The 19,249-nt window shown below is 56.3% G+C and overlaps 1 protein-coding gene across 7 annotated transcripts in view; it reads left to right on the top strand.

The window, feature by feature from the left end:
- MVK (mevalonate kinase) overlaps nt 1-19,249 on the top strand; it is a 39,346-nt gene that overhangs the window by 8,040 nt on the left and 12,057 nt on the right. For 4 of the 7 annotated variants that reach the window (XM_089894586.1, XM_089894588.1, XM_022550771.3 and 1 more), the window contains 6 exons: nt 2,006-2,109; nt 2,701-2,746; nt 6,698-6,788; nt 7,164-7,280; nt 10,470-10,623; nt 11,655-11,929. In XM_089894586.1, the coding sequence (XP_089750712.1) occupies nt 2,006-2,109; nt 2,701-2,746; nt 6,698-6,788; nt 7,164-7,280; nt 10,470-10,623; nt 11,655-11,806 (664 nt within the window). In that variant the 3' untranslated portion in view covers nt 11,807-11,929. Of the gene's footprint in view, nt 1-2,005; nt 2,110-2,700; nt 2,747-6,697; nt 6,875-7,163; nt 7,281-10,469; nt 10,624-11,654; nt 11,930-19,249 lie in introns of those variants that run through there. The other 3 variants (XM_089894587.1, XM_089894589.1, XM_089894592.1) reach the window with 2 other exon arrangements.

Genomic DNA, 19,249 nt, shown 5'->3' with positions numbered 1-19,249 from the left:
ACCTATGATCCCTTGGGTGGGGGGAGCTTCCAGTCTTGACATGTGCTGATCCCGAGGTAAGATGGTGACTCAGGAAGGAGGCTTCAAGACAGCCGCTCATTACTGTGTGCTGATCACTGCTTCTAGCCCAGAGCAGTGAAGGCCGTGTTGCCCTGGGTGTCCCACATAGACACCTGCCCACAGGCCGGCCAACTGGCTCTGCCTTTCAAAGGATATGGGTGGTTTTGTGTGCGTGCGTGCATGTACACGCCTGTGGGTGAGCCAGTGTCCAATGTGCATGTGGGTGTGGTCTTTCTCATGCTGCTTCCTTCCACCCAGTTCTCCCACCTCCCCTGAAGGCCCATCATTCCTTCTCAGAAGCTGTGAAGAGAGCAGACCCACCCGCCCTGCCCCCCAGCATTTCCCAATCGGAAGGAAGGCTCGAGTTTGCAGAGTGGGCCAGGCCCTGGGCTATGTTCAGCTACCCCTTCCCCACCTTGCTGGCTTGCTCGCTCACTTTTCGGTCCTGGAAAGGGCCAGTTCTTGTCCAGTTCCAGGAGTAACACAGGCTGCACAGCCTCGGACTGGACTGCTCTCCCGCTATGTCTTGCCTCACTGACCCACCTTGTCCCTCAGCCCCTCCATTCAGAACAGGGTGTGCCCCGTCCAGCCGGCATCGCACTTCCCAGAGGCTGTAGTTAAGTTCTGGTGGCTTCCTGACATCTGCTCTGTATTAGACTCCAAGCTGCAAGCAGTTAAGGACCACGTCTGTGTGGGCTTAGTCACAGGTACATAGTAGATGCTCAATAAATATTGGACAAGTCAGTGAGTCTCGTCGGCACCAAAAAGGTCAGTAGTTAACGAGCTCAGGCAGTGAGTGGTACTGTGGTCTGAATCTCGGTGTCCTCTGCTGTAAGAAAGGGGATGGTAATTGTGCCTTCCCTTTTGAGTTATTGTGATTGTGAGGATTACAGATTGTCCATTAGAGAAAGCCTTTAGCGCAGTGCTTGGCCCTGGGTAATCAGTAGCTTTGAGCAGTGTTAACTCACTATGAATCATAGCCTCACAACCACCGTGTGAGTCTCAGGTCCCTAAAATCCTCATCTGACAGATGAGGAAAGAGACTCAGAGGGGGTGATTGACTTGCCCAAGGCTCCACAGCAAAGGAGTGGGTGGACCAGGCTTGGAGTGACTCCAGGTGCCGTGATCCCAGGTGGCCTCTTTTTCCAGAGCACATACTCTCCCCTGGGCATTTTACAAAGCACCTGTGTTTTTTCCATCCCACAAAATCCTCTGTGAGGTGGACATCTTTATCCCTATTTCCCAGATGAGAACACTGAGGGTCGGAGGTGACGCAGTTGCTCAGGGATGCCCAGTGAGTCAGCGGCGGGATGGGGTTCACCCCAGCTCCCTGCTTGATTCCCAGCTCAGCTGCACAAGCCCCAGTGGCTTCTGCCATTTCACGGGGCAGGGGCTCGACAGAAAGGAAACAAGAGCTGAGAGAGAAGGTGGGGCAGTGGGGCTGAGCACTTGCCCTCGTTTGATACTCACATGTTTTGGGTCTGTTCACTTAAACCGTCATTGAGTCCGCATCCCTTCTGGGGAGGCACTGTGGCCACGGGCTGGGGAGGGATCCAGAGATGACCCACATTCCACACCCCTGCGCTGAGCCTGTGAGGAGGGAGGAGTTACCATCCTACAGAGAAGAGTGAGGCTCAGAGAGGGCAGGCAAGGGGCCCAGGGTCACTCAGCTCGTAAGAGGCAAAAAGCAGGATCCCGTGAACTCAAAGCCTTGGCTCTTTTCGCTGTACCAGGCGAAAAGGCATGCTTTAGGGCGTGCTCTTTAGCCGGAGAGGTTCAGAATTGTTTATTTTTCTCTTCTTTCTGAGTTCGGGGCCCAAGCCCCTTTGCCTTTTGGTCTCCAGCAAGCCCAGCCTGTGACCCCTGCCCTCTGCTTCCCTCGGTGACCCCCAGCCCCCTCTTCACCACCATGGACAGTAAAGACAAATCTCTGTGTCTCCTCCAGGTGGACTGAGGAGAGCTTGGAACTAATTAACAAGTGGGCCTTCCAGGGGGAGAGGGTGATTCATGGGAACCCCTCCGGAGTGGACAACGCTGTCAGCACCTGGGGTAGGTGCTGCCTCGGGCCTGTGTTCTTTATTTTTAGTCTTTTAGAAATTCTTATGACAAGCGTAGCTGCCCAGGCTCTGTGGGTTTGGGATGAGCAGCATCAGTGGATTCTGAGGAAGATGGCATTTTCCTGGTGGGAGGGGAACGGGGGACATCTCAGGGCCTCACATGTCCTAGATCCAAATCTTGGGAGGTGGGCCGGGGCCTGGGCAGCTACGGTTTCAGTGGGACCCCCAGCCCCAGGGGTCCAGATGGTGAAGCTGTGGAACCATTGCTGTGGGGTCTGCAGACCACACCAGCTGGGCTCCCCTCCGGTGAGAACGCCTGCTGTAGTCCCACCTCCACCCCATTACCGTGCAGCCCATCGGAGGGAAGCTGGATGCCTGGATGTAAGGGAGGGACCCCAAGTCCTGGGTGCAGAGTGCCTTCACGCCCTCCTGGGCCTTTGCTGCCTGAAGCTGAGATGCCTAGTTATGGGGTTGAGTCTGGTTACGGTGACACTCTACCCCTACCCCAAACCCAGCCCCTTTCCCAAGAGGCACAGGTACGGAGCTTTTCCTACGACTCTGACCCACTCTTTCTTCTCTTTAGGAGGAGCGCTCCGATACCAGCAAGGGAAGATTTCATCCTTAAAGAGGTAATTCTGGGGGAGCCGCAGCTTCCGCGTCTGGCAGGGAAGGGGGGAGCCCCATTTCTTTGGGAAGGAGTGAGGGGCATGTGCCCCTGGGCATCCCCTCCCCTGTGTGGTCCCACAGGGCGTGGGCCGCGAGGAAGCCTGCTCTTTCCTCTCCACTTTAGCTCTTTTTTTTTTTGCTGTTCCGCGTGGCTTGTGGGATCTTAGTTCCCTGACCAGGGAGGATTGACCCATGGCCCTCAGCAGCGAGAGTGCAGAGTCCTAACCACCGGACCGCCAGAGAATTCCCCACTTTAGCTCTTAAATTGCCGAGAGATCAGAGGGGGAGGTCATGCAAGGCTGCGCCATTCCACTTCCAGGAAGTGGCTGTTTCCCCAGACCTTCATTCAGTTACCTGTTCATCCGTTCAGTTACCTGTTCATCCGTCCATTTGTTCAGTAAACAAGAACTGATACCTTCCTGTGTTCCAGATGACACTGCATTAGGGCCTAGGGGTATAAAAGATGAATCTCGGACATAGTCCTGGGCGGTTAGGGACAGACATACACACACAAGCCACCAGAAGACAACGTGGGAGTTGCTATAGTGATGGCACCGTGGCCGAGCACGACTGGAGCCCGCAGCAGGCTCGTGGGAGTCCGAGTGGAAGGGACATTTAGCAACTTTCAGCTTGTTTTGTATTTCCTTCCGCCTTCCCGCTGGAAGCCTTGGAATTACAGACATGCGTATTAAATTCCAACACCCTCTGTTCTGTTTGCACTCAGTGTGGAAACATCAGCGGCAGGAGTGAAGCTCATGGCCAGCAGGAGCAGGTGCCTCCTGGCTCTTCCCTGAGCCCTCCATCAAGTTGTGGGGGGGCAGTGGTTGTCCCAGGGTGCTCTGCCGCCTCGGGGCACCTTTCCACGCTCTGAGGGTCCCAGGGCTCCCTGTCACCTTCTGCAGCCAGGGTGGTCTTCTTGGCAGCTGGACAGCAGGTCCCGGCCCTCTGCCTCTGCCAGCTGGGCCACTCCATTCGAGGCTCAGTGACCTGGCAGGCCATGGTGCGGACTCCTTCTGCCTGCACCTCTGGCATCTCCCCAGCCCTGCTCTGTCAGCTTCTGGGAGCCAAGCCTGCCTTTCTGAGGCCCCACATCAGCGTTTCTTTAGCCTCAGCGCTGCGGACGTTTGGGGCTGGAGAATCCCTTGCAGTGGGGGCGGTCCTGTGCAGCGTGGGATGTTTAGTAGCATCCCTGGGCTCTGCCCACAGGATACGCGTAGCACCTCCCGTGTCTCCCAGTGTGACAACCAAAGAGAGCTCCAGACATTGCCACCTGTCCCCTGGAGGGCAAGTGCCCCTGGGTGACAGCCACTGCTCCACACAAAGGAGGGAGCGGAACCATTTAGGAGCTCGGAACAGCTTCCTCCGGCTGCTTGTGGAAGCGATGGCAGGGGGGTCTTGTGCCCAAGTGGCGGCTGGCCCTGCCAGGTGGACCGAATCCACGTGCAGTGAGAGCAGGAGCGAAGGCGGGATGCAGAGGTCTGTGGGCCCGTGCCTGCCCTCAGCCCACGGGCTTTTGGAGGAGGCAGTCATGGCTGTGATCCTCGGCACACAGGTGTCCTCGGGGTTCTGAAGCCGCTGGGGATGACAGTCATAGGCAGGCTGCAGACCTGGGGAGTCCTTCTCAGGGCAGGGGCAGGTCATTCACTCTGTTCCCTGTGAGCCTGTTGTATCCTAAGCCCTGAATTGGGCCCTGGGGACAGAAGATCAATGCAGATGTGGCCAGGCACATGCATGGCCTATGGGGGGAATTAAGAGCTGAGCGCTGGAGGGTTTCCCAGGCATGCGGAGGCGTGGGGAGAGGCCCCAAGGTGTGCACAGTGACCAGCGGTGGTGGCGGGGTGGTGGCAGATTCTCTGGGGTCCACAGGCTCAAGTTTGAGCCCAGCTCTGCCATTTGCCTGCTGGGGGCCCTTAGGTGAGTCACTTCTCCTGAGGCCTCTGTCTTCTCATTTACGTAATAGGGATCCTGGGCATGAAATCAGAAATGGTATTTATCAAGTGCTTATTCACTCCTTCCTGACCAAATTCATTCATCCAGTCTACAAATTTCTCTGAAAAACTACTGGGTGCTGAGGCCTCAGCAGGGAACCCAAAGTCCCGCCTTCATGGAACTCCCACTTTGTGGGAGGACAACCCACAGACAGATGTCCCTGTAAGGGCACAGCAGGCCATCCCCGTGGCCTTAGGACACATAAAGCAGAGTGAAGGCCGGAACGTGAAGGGGGGAGTTGGACAGGCTGATCAAGGGAAGCCTCTAACCGGACGGCATTTGAGCAGAGCTGCCGAGGCCGGGGCAGGTCCCTGGAGGAGGAGACGCACATGCAAAGGCCCTGAGGCAGGAGTGTTCCTGGCGTGCTTAGCAGCAGCCAGGAGGCCAGTGTGGCTGAGTGGAGTGAGCTCCAAGGGAGGGCAGAGATGAGATGAGGCTGAGGACATAGCCAGGCCCAGATCACTTACAGGGCATAGCCCCAGGTGGTGGTCACTGGATGTCATAGGACCCTGAGTTTTGTGGGGCCCGCAGGGCTAGCAGCAGGCCCGTTTGCAGAGGACTTTTTCTGAGAAAGATGAAGATGTGACACCCAAAGTTCTCCCATCCCGATGGATGGTGACAGAGCGGCTGACCTTTGCTGCTGGTTACAGGGTGCTGCGGCGAGCAGATGGCAGATTCTCTGAGAAGCCAGGAGGCCAGACTCCACATTAATCCCACCAATGGCTTAAAGAGGAGCCCTTGCACCCCAGACCACGCCTGGTGCTTCTCAATAAAAAAAAAATAATAAAAGCATTGTTTGCGGAGAGGATCAAGATGCGACCTCCCAGAATGCTGCCCTTTTGAGGAATGGCTTGTCTTTAAAGGGAAGAGAAAAGCCAAATAGGATGTTCATCGTTTGTAAAGTTAAAAAAAAGCCAGTCTCCAAGGCTGAGAATCGATATTAATTTCATGGGCTTATGGGCGGTGAGATCAAGCAGGTTTCTGACAGCCTTTTCCAGCCCTGTTGGATTTTACAATCTTGATCTGTGAAAAGAAAAGCGAATAAACGTATCAGGGGCCTGTCTCCAGCTATCTCTGGCTAGAGCTCATCCAAATTCTCCACGCTCTGTCCCTGGCCTTGGAGCAGTGCTCTGAAAGGCAGGTTGGGATGACAAGAAACAGTGGCTTAAGTCCCCAAAGACAGCCAACCACAAGGACAATTGGGGTTGTGGCTTTAGGAGGGATTAGAAAGCCCAGAGGGCAGATGAGGACGACGGGGTCGTGCTGGAGAGCCGGCTGACCGTGGCCCCACCAGGCCCTCCGTTCTCCCATCTGGGGTGACTGACTTCCTCTAACCACACCTAGTATCAAACCAGGGCCACTGGTCTGGGCACCGTCGAGGCAGGGCAAGAACTGGCTCAGAGTGCTGGGACCCTGACTCTCCCATAAGGCTGCCCTCCCCTCGCGTTCCTGTGCCCACTGGAGCATCCTTCTTCCCCATGCCCCCTCCATGACCCATCCCTGGTCCTGTGGCTTTTTCTTTTTGAATCTCCAGCACGCTCCTCTCCAGTTCCCTGGGGTGGCCCACAGGACAGAACCTCAGCCCCTTCTTGTACCCTTTGTACTTCTAACTCCATGCATGCCAGGCCCTCCATGTGCATGTTTGCTCGAGGTTGAATGAATGAATGAGTGAGTCACCAGCCAAAGGAAAATGTCCATCCGCTCAGGGGCCAAAGCAGGGAGGCAGCTGTAGGCGGTGGTGGGCACCCCGGGGTGGGCGTCAGGAACCCATGCTCCCTGGACCTGTCTCCAGCCTGCCATTGACGTCGCCTCCCCGGGCCTCTGCTTCCTGCACTGGGTCAGGGTGGGGCGGAGTACAGGCGGGCCCCCAGCCCTGACCCAGCTGCCCTGTCCTGGGCTCACTGTGGACCCTCTTCACCCCACAGGCCACCAGCTCTGAAGATCCTGCTGACCAACACCAAAGTCCCTCGCAGCACCAAGGCCCTGGTGGCCGGCGTCAGGAGCAGGCTGCTGAAGGTGCCACTGGCTCCACTCCTGGGCGGGTTCCCGGCAGGGCCACGGCACTCACGTTTGGGTGTCCAAGCCCTCCCTCTGCCTCGTGGGTTAGTGGAGGGGGGTGGGGTGGAGGGGACCTGGGAAGGTACCGTCTGTCCATACCCCTGCCGGGAGGCAGAACAGGCATTGTTAGACGTGCTGGCTTTGCAGTGAGAACCCCCGCTTGGGTCAAGCGTGACTGGACAAGGCGGGGACCAGGCCAGAAGGAGAGGGGGTCTCCTTAGAGGGTGGGTGTGGGCCCTGGGGACACCTCCTCCCCCTGCCCTGGTGCTGGAGCAGCTGTCCAGTGTCTGCCAGCCCCCAGGCCTCATGGGCCCTCGATCCCTTTCCCTGCAGTTCCCAGAGATCATGGCCCCCCTCCTGACCTCCATAGATGCCATTTCCCTGGAGTGCGAGCGGTTGCTGGGGGAGATGACGGCGGCCCCGGCCCCAGAGCACTACCTTGTGCTGGAGGTAAGAGCCCGCCTGCAGGATCGGGGTCCCTCACCCATGGCGCTGTCCCAGGCAGGGGCGCCCCATCTGCGCTCAGAATCCCTGGGAGCTAAAACACAGAGGCCGGGCCTGGGCACCCATGTGTGCACCCGTGAGCAAGCGTGCCTTCTTTTGAAGCCTCTTCCCAGGTGATTCGGAATAATCAAGTGAACACACAGACAGCACTGAGGGCGGTGCGTGGCATGTGCTAAGTACGACGGGCCAGGTTTGGGATCATGCATGTAAGGACACAGTCCTCCATAGGTCCAGGAGCAATTTCTCCCCTGGCCGCTTCCCGTCATGTTTGCTAAGTGCATCTATTCATGCAGTAACTGTTTCTCACCTGCATGCTGTGGATCAGACATGGTCTAAAATTGTTCTCTCACTGTCAATACTCCAGCCACCACCCTGTGCCTAATTCTAGTGTAGAGGTTGAGACCTCACGCTTTGGATTTCCTCAGGCCCAGGTCTGAATCGTGGCCTCACTGGAGTGTCTTAAGAGTGCAGTGAGGCCCTGTGGGTAACACACGAGCACAATGCCCGATGAGCCACCAGCTCAGCCAGAGGGCCCAGGCTCATTCCCAGACCCGGTCCATCTGGCCCAGTGAATGGACTGCATTAAAAAGCCATCTGGCTTCCCTGCAAGAATCAGAAGATCCGGCAGCCCCAGCTGACATAGCTGTGTGGCAGCGGTCAGCTGGAGGTGCCCAGGGGACCCCCTTGAGAGTGGCCCTGGGGTCTCCATTTCTCCTAGTCCCCACCACTCCCTAAGTATTACCCACAGCCACTATACTCTTTGCCTGGTGCCTCCCTGTCCCACTGTAGGCATTTGAGTCTGCAGCCCCTGTAATGAGTGGGAACTGCTACTCTCCCAGGTCTCTTCACAAATGATTCCTCACTTAGTCCTACAACAACCTACCTGTGAAGTGGATAAGTTGCCACCCTTTTACAGATATAAAAACCAAGACCTAAAGAGGATGACTTTCTCTGAGGTTTTCCAACTAGTGAGTGGCCCTGAGCTAGGGAGTCACTGACTTACTTGTTTATTCCTTTAGTCAACAATTTTTTTTTTTTGGCCTTGTTGCACAGCTTGCAGGATCTTAGTTCCCTGACCAGGGATTGAACCTGGGCCACGACAGTGAAAGCGTCGAGTCCTAACTGCTGGACCGCCAGGGAATTCCCAACAAATTTTTAATGAGTATCTACTACAGGCCCGGTGTAGGGACTCCATCTAATTCATTTCTGGGCTTTTGCCCTCGTTCCCCCAGCCTTTGCCTGCTCATTCTCAATTCCTTTCACGTAGAAAGGAAGGGAACACAGTCCTCCCGAGTAGGAAATTAATAATGATGGAGTGCTGCCTAAAATACACCCTGTTGAGCCCCTGGAGAATGCCTCAGAACAGCACGTCGATTATACATCGTGTATATTTTTGGCTTCGGCAGCCGCTGAAATGTGCAGCTCGCCTCCCGGACAGCTCTGCACTCAAGCCAGCGAGCTGTCCTCCTGTGTCACAGCCTGTCATCTGATCCTTGACAGATTTTGGATCAGAATGTGACAGGTGTCTGGAACCTGCCTTGGCAACGTGACACCTGGTGCTCAGGCGCAGAGAGAGGCCCCCAGAAATTTTCCCTCCCATCCAGCCCTCGGGGCCGGTGAAAGGCACCCGAGGCTGCCACCGGGCCATCACGCCTGTCTGCTCGTTTGTCAAAAGTACTGGGGTGTGTGAGGCGGGCTGCGGGGGGGAGGCAGACCCGACCCTGCCCGACGGCTCCAGGCAGGAGAACCAGGTGGGCCTCGGCAGACAGCCCTGTGATTGGCAACCCTTATGGCACACAGGCGCTCCCAGGACCCCGGGGCAGAGCTGCATGCTGTCAAGCCGCACACGGCAAGAAGTGGGTGGCGGGAAGGATGCCAAGGGTGCTCTCAGAGGCGGGGTAGATGCACGCTTCGCATCAGGCAGACCCGGCTTCCCGTGCCAGCTCAGTACCTTACTGGCTCAGTGACCTTAGGCAAATCACTTTCTCCTCTGAGCCTCAGTTTTCCCCTTTGAAAAATGGGGATGATAGTAATGCAACCATGAAAGTACTAACAGCAGCTGACGTTTGCCAAGCACTTACCCCATTCCACGCATCATGTGAAAGATACCTCATTCCATCCTCACAGCAATGAGGCAGATACTCTTACAATCCCTGCTTTACAAGGGGGGAAACTGAGGCTCAGAGTGAAAGACCTCTTCCCAAGACAAACGACCAAGAAGTGGCAGAGCTGGGACCCAAACCCAGGCCCCTCTGCCTCCAGATCCCACATTTGTAACTTCCCTGCAGACCGGAGCTCATCCTCAGAGCCTCAGCATCTAGCAGGGTGCCAGCAGCATGTTGAAGGGATTTGCCAGACACCGATGGAGTAAATGAAATGTAAATAGGGAACGCCTGGGCAGTGAGGGTTGTTAGCTTTGTTATTTCATCAACCTGTATCTTGTTTGATCTGCAGGAGGGCAGGAATTTTATTATGCATAATCAAAGAAACCTGAACAAACATTTAGCAATTTCCCCCACTTGTGACCTTGTTAGAACTACAAACCTCTTCTTATTCTGAAAATCGGTAGCTGAGGGAGCTGTAGGGTGGCATATTACTTGAGACTTCTTTTCCTGCAAATGACAGAAATCCATCTCAACTAGACTTTAGCAGAAAAGGAATTTATTGGCTTATAACTGACACGACCAGAGGGGACAGCTTCAGGCATAGCTGGATCCAGGGGCCAAAGATCTAGTGTGAAATCTACATCTTCTCTGTAATCTCTGACCATGTGCAGGGAAGATAACTCTGGCGGCCTACCTCTGAAGCCAACCAGTTTTGGCAGCTTCCAAGGAAAGAGGCAGAGTAAACCCTGGGAGGGATCTCATTGGCCCAGCTGGGGTCACAAGCCTGATCAGTCCCCATGGCCGGAGCCTTCTGTGGCCAGGCCTGGGACATGTGCTCACCACCAGCTCCATCCTAGCCCCGTGGGACGTCCTGCAGGAAGGAGAGGTTCTTTTATCAGTGGAGAGGGACAGTGTGCTGGGTAGTCAGAGCCATTTGCGTTCCCAAACCAGCAGCTGTCACGTGGACAGGGCGGGCACAGGACCTCGACCTCAGGTAGGCCAAGCAGGAACAGAGACCTCTCTCCCTCAGGAGCTCATCGATATGAACCAGCACCATCTGAATGCCCTTGGTGTGGGCCATGCCTCGCTGGACCGGCTGTGCCAGGTGACCATGGCCCACGGACTGCACAGCAAGCTCACTGGCGCGGGCGGCGGGGGCTGTGGCATCACGCTTCTCAGGCCAGGTACCCAGGGGATGGGCAGGGTTCCACCTGGGCAGTTCCCTTGGGAGAAAGAAGAGGCCTCTGAACAGTCTCAGCTCTGCTATATGGCCTTGGTCAAGTGAATTAACCTCTCTGGGCCTTTGTTGCCACATTGGTAAAATAAGGATGCTAACAATCTAGTTTATGTAAGATTGTTGCCTAGATTCAAGGAGGAAAAATGCATTTAGAGAGGCTGGTGCTGGGCTTGTTCCCACCACCTCCTTACCTGCCAAGCCTCCCACAAGCTTGAGAAGGAACCAGGACATTGTCACCACCAACCCTACCAGCCTTGCATCCCCTGCTGTCACCTCTTGATGGGGCCATGATGTGGACTGACCTTGCTACAAAAGAAAGGGGTCTCTTTCCTCTTAGTCTCTGGGGAAAGAGCAGGGCCGAGGATGAGGAACGGGCCTATAGCAGCCCCTGTGCTGGGGTGGGAGTCACTGCTCCTTTTGGTTTCCTTTCTCTCCGTCTCCCCTTCTTGGCCTTCTCCTCCTTCCTTTTCTTGTCCTGCTTTTCCCCTTTGCTCTGCTATAAGCCCTCAGTGGCCCACAGAGGCCCCCTCCGCCTCAGTGGGACTCCCAGGCCTCAGGGAGTCACCGTGTCCTAACTTCAGGAGACCTTGACTGTGGGGACCTAGTTCAGGCGGCGATGACGATGGCGAGAGAACATTCTTGAGCGTGTGTGGTGTACCAGGCGCTGTGCCAGGCTCTCCACCTGCAGTAGCCCATGCCAGCCTCACCGTGACCCTTGAGGGGTAGGTCTCATTATTATCCCCTTTCCCAGATGAGGAGACTGAGGCTCAGAGAGGGGAAGTCATTTGTCTGAGGCCCCACGGCTGAGCCAAGGCCAGGTCCGTGTGACTCGGGATCCACAACCCTCCCGGGGAGGGCGCCAGGCTCAGCATACCAACAGGAAGACCGGCCCCTGGGCCTGTGCCGTGAGCGGAGACAAACATTCTCCAAGGGAGTGGACGGTTGTCAGGGGTGACCTGCTGCCCTTCCTCCCCACAGATCTGGAGCGGCCGGAGGTGGAGGCCATGAAGCAGGCGCTGACCAGCTGTGGGTTTGACTGCTGGGAAACCAGCATCGGTGCCCCTGGTGTCTCCGTCCACACGGCCGCCTCCCTGGACGCCCCTGTCCGGCAAGCCCTGGATGGCCTCTGAGATGAAACCACCCCACCACGAAGCCCCTTCCCGATTATCCTGGGCACTGGAGTTGTCCTCTGTGCCGGCCAGTGGGCACCCAGCTCCTGACGCTGACCGGGAGGCCCCCAGCCCCTCTGTGCCGTGAAGGCTGCAGAAATGACCTTAGGTGTCATCTAGTTCAGTGTCCCCTCCCACTGGCCATGCCCCCCAGTCCCCGGAGTGAGTCAGGCGGCCCAGAAGCCATGTCTGTGTTGTACAACGTTCTCTGGAGCCAGCGGACAGTGGGGCCATGTGGAGTCCTCTGAGACTCAAGGGCCTTTTTCCTGTCCTCCCTGAAGCACCCACAGACCCACAAATTCCCTGGCAGAGCTGCTTGGATCCGAGATGCAGGGGTCTGGTTCCCAGAGCAGCGGGCCTTCTCCCTCCTTCCACCTCTGCTCACCTCCCCCAGGAAGCCTTCCCAGGCTGTTCTCTCCAGCTAGACTGTGGGTTCCCTCAGGCGGTGTCCGGGTGGTGGTCTTTGCCTTCTACCCTGCAGCCCGAGGGTTGGCCAAAGGCAGGGTTGATGTGCAGCTTCTTCCAGTCTGAACCCAAGGGGTTTGCAGAAAAGATGGCAAAGGGGGAATAAAAAGATCTTGAGTAAACAGTGCTTCACTCGTGTCGGGAAAGAAGAGGGAGGGCCTGGTAGTCTCCAGCTGCCCACACCTTCCTCTCCTGTCCTGTCCCTTCTCCAGCCACTTTCTCAGTGGAAAGAAAGGCTTTGGGTCACTTGGTTGTGTGTCTCGGGGGATGGGGCGGGGTTTGCCCAGATGGCCCTGGCCAGACAGGGATGGATGCCCGGACATCAAGCTCTCATCCCCTCAGCAGAGCTCCAGCCCATTTTTCCAAAAAGGGGAATTTTAAGCTTCCTTCCTTCTCAAATCGTGAGTACCCACTAATCCGCAGACTTTTTTAAGAAATGGAAACAAACCTGCTGTAGGTCATGGAATATTCCTTTCTTTCTAAAATTGACTGGGGGTGGGAAAGAGACGAGCACTGGTAGCCAGTGCCTGGCACCTGCTGGCCCTATTTGAATTTTATATTGCAAGTCAAGGCTCTATGAAATGGCAGAATCCATACAAAAGCTCTGGTAGCTAGCACGTTGCCACCGGAAGCTCTGGAAGCCCTGGGTCTGCGAGAGGCCGGACGAGAAGTTTGGGGGGGCTGGGGCAGGGAGTGCAGGATTTGGTTAAAATGGCTCTGTGCTTCTGCCCTTGACCACTAGGGGGCAGCTGGCTTCTTTCCCAGCATCTTCACAGGGAGGGCGAGTAGGAGCCAGCCTTAGAGCACAGTCTCTCTGCCCCCCACACCAGGGTTCTCTCTCCAGGTTCCGCCTGGGGTCACTGCCAGGAATCTGAGGGCAATAGGAAGAACATCTGCCCCAGCTTAACATGTGAAAATGACCCTAGCATCACTGATGGGGGGTTGCCTGCCTCTGCCCTTCAAAACAAATAATGCATAAAATGATAATACTGAGGGCTTACCATGTGTGGGGCACCGTTCTAAGCACTGTCCCTCAGTCATCGCTTTTCATCTACCCCAATCTTGGAGAATAATTGCCAGTCTCAGTCCCATTTTACAGATCGGGAAACAAGCTCAGAGAGGTTGAGTAACTCATCCAAGGCCACACAGCGAATCAGCATCCAAGGCAGGATTCCAACTCAAATGGTCTGACTCCAGCCCCTGCCCTCAGCCCCTATGTGCTTCTGCCTGGACACAGGTTTGTTGTGATTCTTGCTGTTTTCCACGCTCGGGCTCCTGATTTCCTCCGGACTCTGATGTACGTGGTCAGAGTGGGGCTTGGGCCTGGGTGTTTTTTGAAAGTTCCCCATATGGTTTGAATGAGCACTCAGGGTTGCAAGACGCTTTCTCAGGGATGAGGCTGGTTGGCAGCATTTCTACACTGCAGGAGGCGGGCCTGAGAGGAGGGTGTCCAGAGGCTGAGGCCCCAGAACCTACCTGCTCCTTGAGACGCTCCCTCTTCCTCGCTCCCTGGGGACCAGGTGTCACTCCTGGAGCAGAAGCCAACCCGTTACTCTTGCCCCACTGAAGCAGCCACCTGGCGTGCCTTGGCCTGCAGGCTCTCACCTCAGCCACTGTCACCGGCCACCATATGGGCCTAGTAGGCCCCACTCCTGGCCACCTGTCTTTGATATAACATTTGTACACGATTTGCATTTGTAGCCTCGCCCTTCTCGTTGCCTAGCGTGGTGGTTCTCACTCCCAGCTGCGCCTGGAAACCACCCCTGAATGCCTCACCCCACCCCCAGCTGTTCTGATTTAACAGATCACGGCGGGACTCAATCATGGGTAGTTTGTCCAAGCTCCTAGGTGACTCGAATGTGCGGCCAGGCTGAGGACACTGAACTAGATGACACCTAAGGTCATTTCTGCAGCCTTCACGGCACTGAGAGCTCGCCTGGGCCCCCAATCAGCTCTGCCAGCCACTAGCCACGTGACCTCGGGCAAGCCAGTCCACTCTCGGGGCCGTGGGCTCCTCATCGGGAAGATAGAAGTAATAGTAATGCTCACCTTATAGAGTTTCATGAAGATTGAATGAGAAAATGCACGTAACACCCTTGGCACGGTGCCTGGCACAGTGTAAGCGCTCAGTAAACGCTCATTTTAACGGTCCTGAGCTGAGAGACGGTGTCTCTCAAAGCCCAGAAATGGTGCACAGAGCTGGTTAGACGCATACAGCCCCGTCTGTTCAAAGCCCCTAGGTGGAGAGCCCCGGGGTCGCAGTTCGAGAAACACAGCGAATGCCAACTGGCTTTCCAGCCTCCTGGCTTCCTCCCCAAAGAGGCGGTGACGTAGCCCCAAGCCCTCTCCGGCTGCCGGAGGACAGCAGTTTCTCAAGTCAGCATTTGGAGAGGCTCCCAGCCTCTGCAGCCAGTTTAACACTCACCCCCCGCCCCCCACCAGCCAGAAGTCGCAGGACATTTGCCCGCTCTGGCAGAGGTCTCGCTTTGGGAGACAGGCAGCAGACGTTGTGATCCACAGCAGACAGAGGAGCCGCTACAGTCACACCCATGTTCTTTCTGTCGGTGGGGATCTTTTTCTCCCTGAGACCGGCTCCCATGGACTGCTGGCAGCCTGTTGAGTCAGGCGCTGGCTGCAGGTCAGCAGGTTGGTAGGGCCCGCCCTGCCATACCAGTGTGCTTGGGCCCATCCCTTTGCCTCTCGAGGTCCCCATTTTCATTCTTATTCTCCTGCGAAAGCTTTTTGTTAAAAAAAATAAAACTAGCAGACGCCCCCTTCCCCCGCCCTTCCTGCCTTCCAGCTCATTTTGGACCGGCTCCTTGGCTGTGTCTTAGCACTTCCTGTGTGCCAGTCTCAATCATCAGCTTACGTGAGGAAGGCGAGGCCCAGAGAGGTTAAGCAACGTGCCTACAGTATGCTTTCATCTCCAGTGCCCAGGCCATAGTCACATTTCCTCCCAGTTGTTCCCCAAATGTCCAAAATCCTGTCCAGGACCACACATCTGGCTGTTATATCCAGATGTGCCTCAGTTTCGTCACATGAAAAATGCCAGGCAGTGTGCTAAACCCCGAAGGCATTGTCACATTTAATTCCCACAGCGACTCTGCGGTGTCTGTAGGACAGGACCACGGTGCCTTTTCTGAAACCCTGGGACCAGATGTGATTTGGAATTCAGAATTTTGCAGCTTTAGGGATAGACATCCTATGTTCCAGCCTTTGTGGCATCTGGGGCAGCGCCACTCCAGACTGCAGCGATGGGTGTGAAGGGTAAAGGTCACACATAGTGTGTCAGCCCGTGTTGCATCTGCCGACAAGTGAGTTTTGGTGCCAAGCTTCTGGGTTTCAAAGTGTCTTGGACCGTGGGCCTGAATGGCCTTCCCATTTTGCAGAGGAGCAGACAGATGCTCCCTGAGAGAGTTCAGTGACTCACCCAAGGCCACAGATCTAAGCGGGTGAAGCCCAGGCTTGAACCCCATCTGTCAGACTGGACACGACATCCCTCACTGCAGGGTCTGACCAGGGCCCATCTTTGGCCACCGGGGTGAGAGGGCTGGGGTGTCAGTACAGACTGAGGGTGAGGGGCTTTGGGCTCCAGCTGGTAAGTCAAACTGGAGTCCTCTACTGTATTTGTTTCTTTCCCACGGTAAAGCTTGTAATGTGACAAATGCGACCGCAGGAAATGGCCCAGTCCACCTGCTGGGCCCTCTTGAGGGGTCTGCTTCTTCCTGAAGACTGGGGGCAGAAGTGAGGGGCCATAGCCTGAGGGGGAGGGAAGGGGCCTCCCTCTCCTGCTGGGCCGCCCCTCCTCCCTCCAAGGCAGCGGGAAGGGGTGGGGAGGCCGAACGCATCCATTCTCACCACTCTCATGGGCTAACGGGGGAGGCCACCTAACTGCACACGTAGGGGAAGAGATGGGGGAGTTGGGCCTCTTTCACAGGCTGCTCTGCCAAAACCCCCCACCCCCGCACAGAAGGTGAGCTGGGTCTGCTCTCACACACTGTTTTAAATCTGATAAGGAAAACGTCCATTTCAATACATTTACATAATGTATTGGCTGAGGCTGAGGTGTCCCCCATGAATGCTGATGGGGGCACACCGAGGCTTTCCTGGGATGCACCTGGCCTCCCCCCGGGCATCCTCCCTGCCCAGAGAGAAAGGGGTTGCCCTCCTCCCCACGACTGCCAAGGGCTGTAGGCAGATCCTGGCCCCTGAGCTCATGGACAGTATTCATTCAGCAGATATTAAATCGGCACCTATGCATGCCAGGGACTGGGCTGGGCCCTGGGGAAGCTAGGTGACTGATGGAGCTGCTCCTACCCTTGTAGGCCTGACGGCCTGTGGCTCTGGATGCTGTCATGATCATTCTCTCCACCTGTACCCACAGCAAGCCTGTGAGGAAAGTGTGGTGAGCCCCATTTTACAGATGAAGAAACTGAGGCCCAGAGGGAGTCCCTGCTCCAAGCCACAAAGTCAACAGGTGCAGGAGCTAAGCCCTGAGATGGGTCTCTAGACGCCAGTACAGTGCTCTTCCTAAGATGCTCTGGCTGTGAAGAGGAAACCAAAAGGCAGCTTGCTGTGTGACCTTAGGCAAGTCTCTTGCCCTCTCTGGACCTTGGTTGCCCCATCCATAGAAACCACAGGGCCCATTCACCGTGCCAGGAGCTTGCACTTGTGCCCTCGTTTCATCTTCCCAGTGATTCCTATTTTGTGGTCTCTGAGGTCAAACAGGTCTGGCCTTGTTCTGTGGCCTGATCACCTCCAGCTGTGGGGCTTGGGGTGGCCACATCACCTCCCTGAGCATCAGGTTCCTCGTCTGTAAAGTGGGAATACTAGGTAACAATGCACATCAAACACTTAGCCTGGAGCCTGGTATGTGGAGTGAGTGTCCAATAAGCAGGAGCTCTTGTTATTATCAGAGATGGGGAAGCTGAGGCTCAGAGAGGTGACGGGACAGCTTGGAGGTGGCTGAGCGGACGGCAAAGCCCGGGGCTTCCTCCGTTTTCCTTGCCGGTCGAGGCTGGGTTTTGCCGATGCGACGTCCTGCCCTAGGAGAGAGAAGATTGGATGCTAGTACCTCCCCTGACACCCTTAGGGAGCTTCGACCAGAGCCTGCTTCTAGGAGGGGTGATGTGATAGCACACAGATGCAGGAGTCTTCGTGGCTTTGATGGGGAGCGGGGAGGGGAGGTATGGTGGGACCAGAGTCACGACCCCCATCTCCCCACCAGCCTCATGTGGTTGAGGAGAGCACTACCCACGAATTGGGAGATTTCTAAAATGCTGTGTGACTTACACTTGAGGCCTTCCCTCTCTGGGCCTTGGTTGATTGTTCCTAAGGATATTATTTTCAGCTCCATGAAAAGTACCCTGGGGTGTTCCACCTGCCCCTTAGCCCTGCTCTGAGGAACCCTACCCACCCAGGAGTCTCACATTCACAAGCCTCCAGGGGCCAGCCAGGCGACACAGAAAAGCCAGGCCTGGGGGAGGGTGCAGCACCTCCACCCCCAGCTCCGGACAGGTGTTTCCTTGCGGGGTGGTAGGTCCTCTATCGCCCAACATTTCTATTCAGTTTTTAAGGAGAATTCAGACATCTGGGTTTTGGGGGTAAAATAACCTGGTTTTTAAATGCTGTCAACCAGTTTTTAAAAACCCCGAATGGTCAAATTAAGCTCTTCTGCAGATGGAAAACCGCCAGGGCTTGAGACCTCTTTCAGAGCCCATCTCCCTGGGGCTCTGGAGAGTGAGCCGGGGAGCAGGGGCACCACCTGTGGGAGGGCACCCCGCCCCCAGCGGAATCTGATTACCCCCGGCGCCCCAGCCAATGGCAGGCGGCGGGAGGCAGGGGCGGGCCGGGGCGCCAGAGGTTGGGTTGAGAGCGCTTCCCCGTCAGGCACAGATGGTATTTTTTTTTTATCAGCGTCAGCATTGGCTTCTTTCTGCTCTGATGAATAGATTCTAAAGAGGCAGTGACATTATTCGAGATAACAGAGGGAACAGAGAAAGGGTCAGCGACGGAGAGAAAATGGCAGAGCCAGCAGATAAAGGGGAGGCCGGAGGGGGCGGAGTGCCGCGGCTGGGGCGCCCCCCGCCCCGCATTACTGCGATGCCCACCCCCGCCAAGCCTGGCTTCCTGCAGCGGGGGCTGCGGTACCTGCCCGGCCCAGGGCAGGGGAGGCCCAGGCAGCTGCGCGCGCGCGCCTGCTCCCTCCCGGCGTCCCGGCCGCCCATTCCGCCTTTTCAATTCGATTCAATTAGGCCTCCCCGCTCGGAAGCTTGTCTCCTCTGATATCCAGTTTAACTGACAGGGGATTAGAGATGTTTGTATTACACACACACTCTCTCGGGCTGCTAAACCACAGGCAGGGCCCGGGGACCGGGTTATTTATGGAACGTGCAGCACTGTTTCTCTCGACCTGCTTCCTTCTGGGGGGAGCTAGGGGGCCTGTTGTCTGCTACAGCCCCACGCCTCCCTCACCCCCACTCCAGGCCTGGGCAGTAGAGCAAAAGAGCTCAGGGAGAACTGAATCTCAATCCCAGCTCTGCCACTTGCTGGCTGTATGGCTGCGGGCAAGCCTGAGTTTCTTCATCTGGCAGGAACAGGTGTAGGGCATTTAACACGGTGCCTGTGCATTCACTTGGCATATCACTCAACAAATATGATTGAGGGACAGCCCTGTGCCAGGCGCTGGTCTGCGTCACTGAGGAAGTAAGGCCCCCTGTGCCTGCCTTCAGGAAGCTTACATTCCAGTGCAAGAGCTGGAAAATAAACATGGACTCCCTCCCGGTGCTACATGGGGAGGACCAGGCAGGTGAGAGTGAGGATGGCGGTGATGGTGATGGAAGCGAGTACCACTGCACACCCCCACCCCACCCCACCCCACCCCACCTGTCTCTGTTTTATTTCCAAAGTGCCGTCATTTGCTCTTACATCACCTGTCTC

This window comes from Delphinapterus leucas, chromosome 14, assembly GCF_059928025.1.
Source record: "Delphinapterus leucas isolate spDelLeu-1000000601 "Yukka" chromosome 14, BTC_Dleu_Yukka2, whole genome shotgun sequence".
Taxonomy (NCBI): Eukaryota; Metazoa; Chordata; class Mammalia; order Artiodactyla; family Monodontidae; genus Delphinapterus; species Delphinapterus leucas.
The sequence above is the reverse complement of the archived record's forward strand: the minus strand, read 5'-3'. Positions and strand labels throughout refer to the sequence as shown.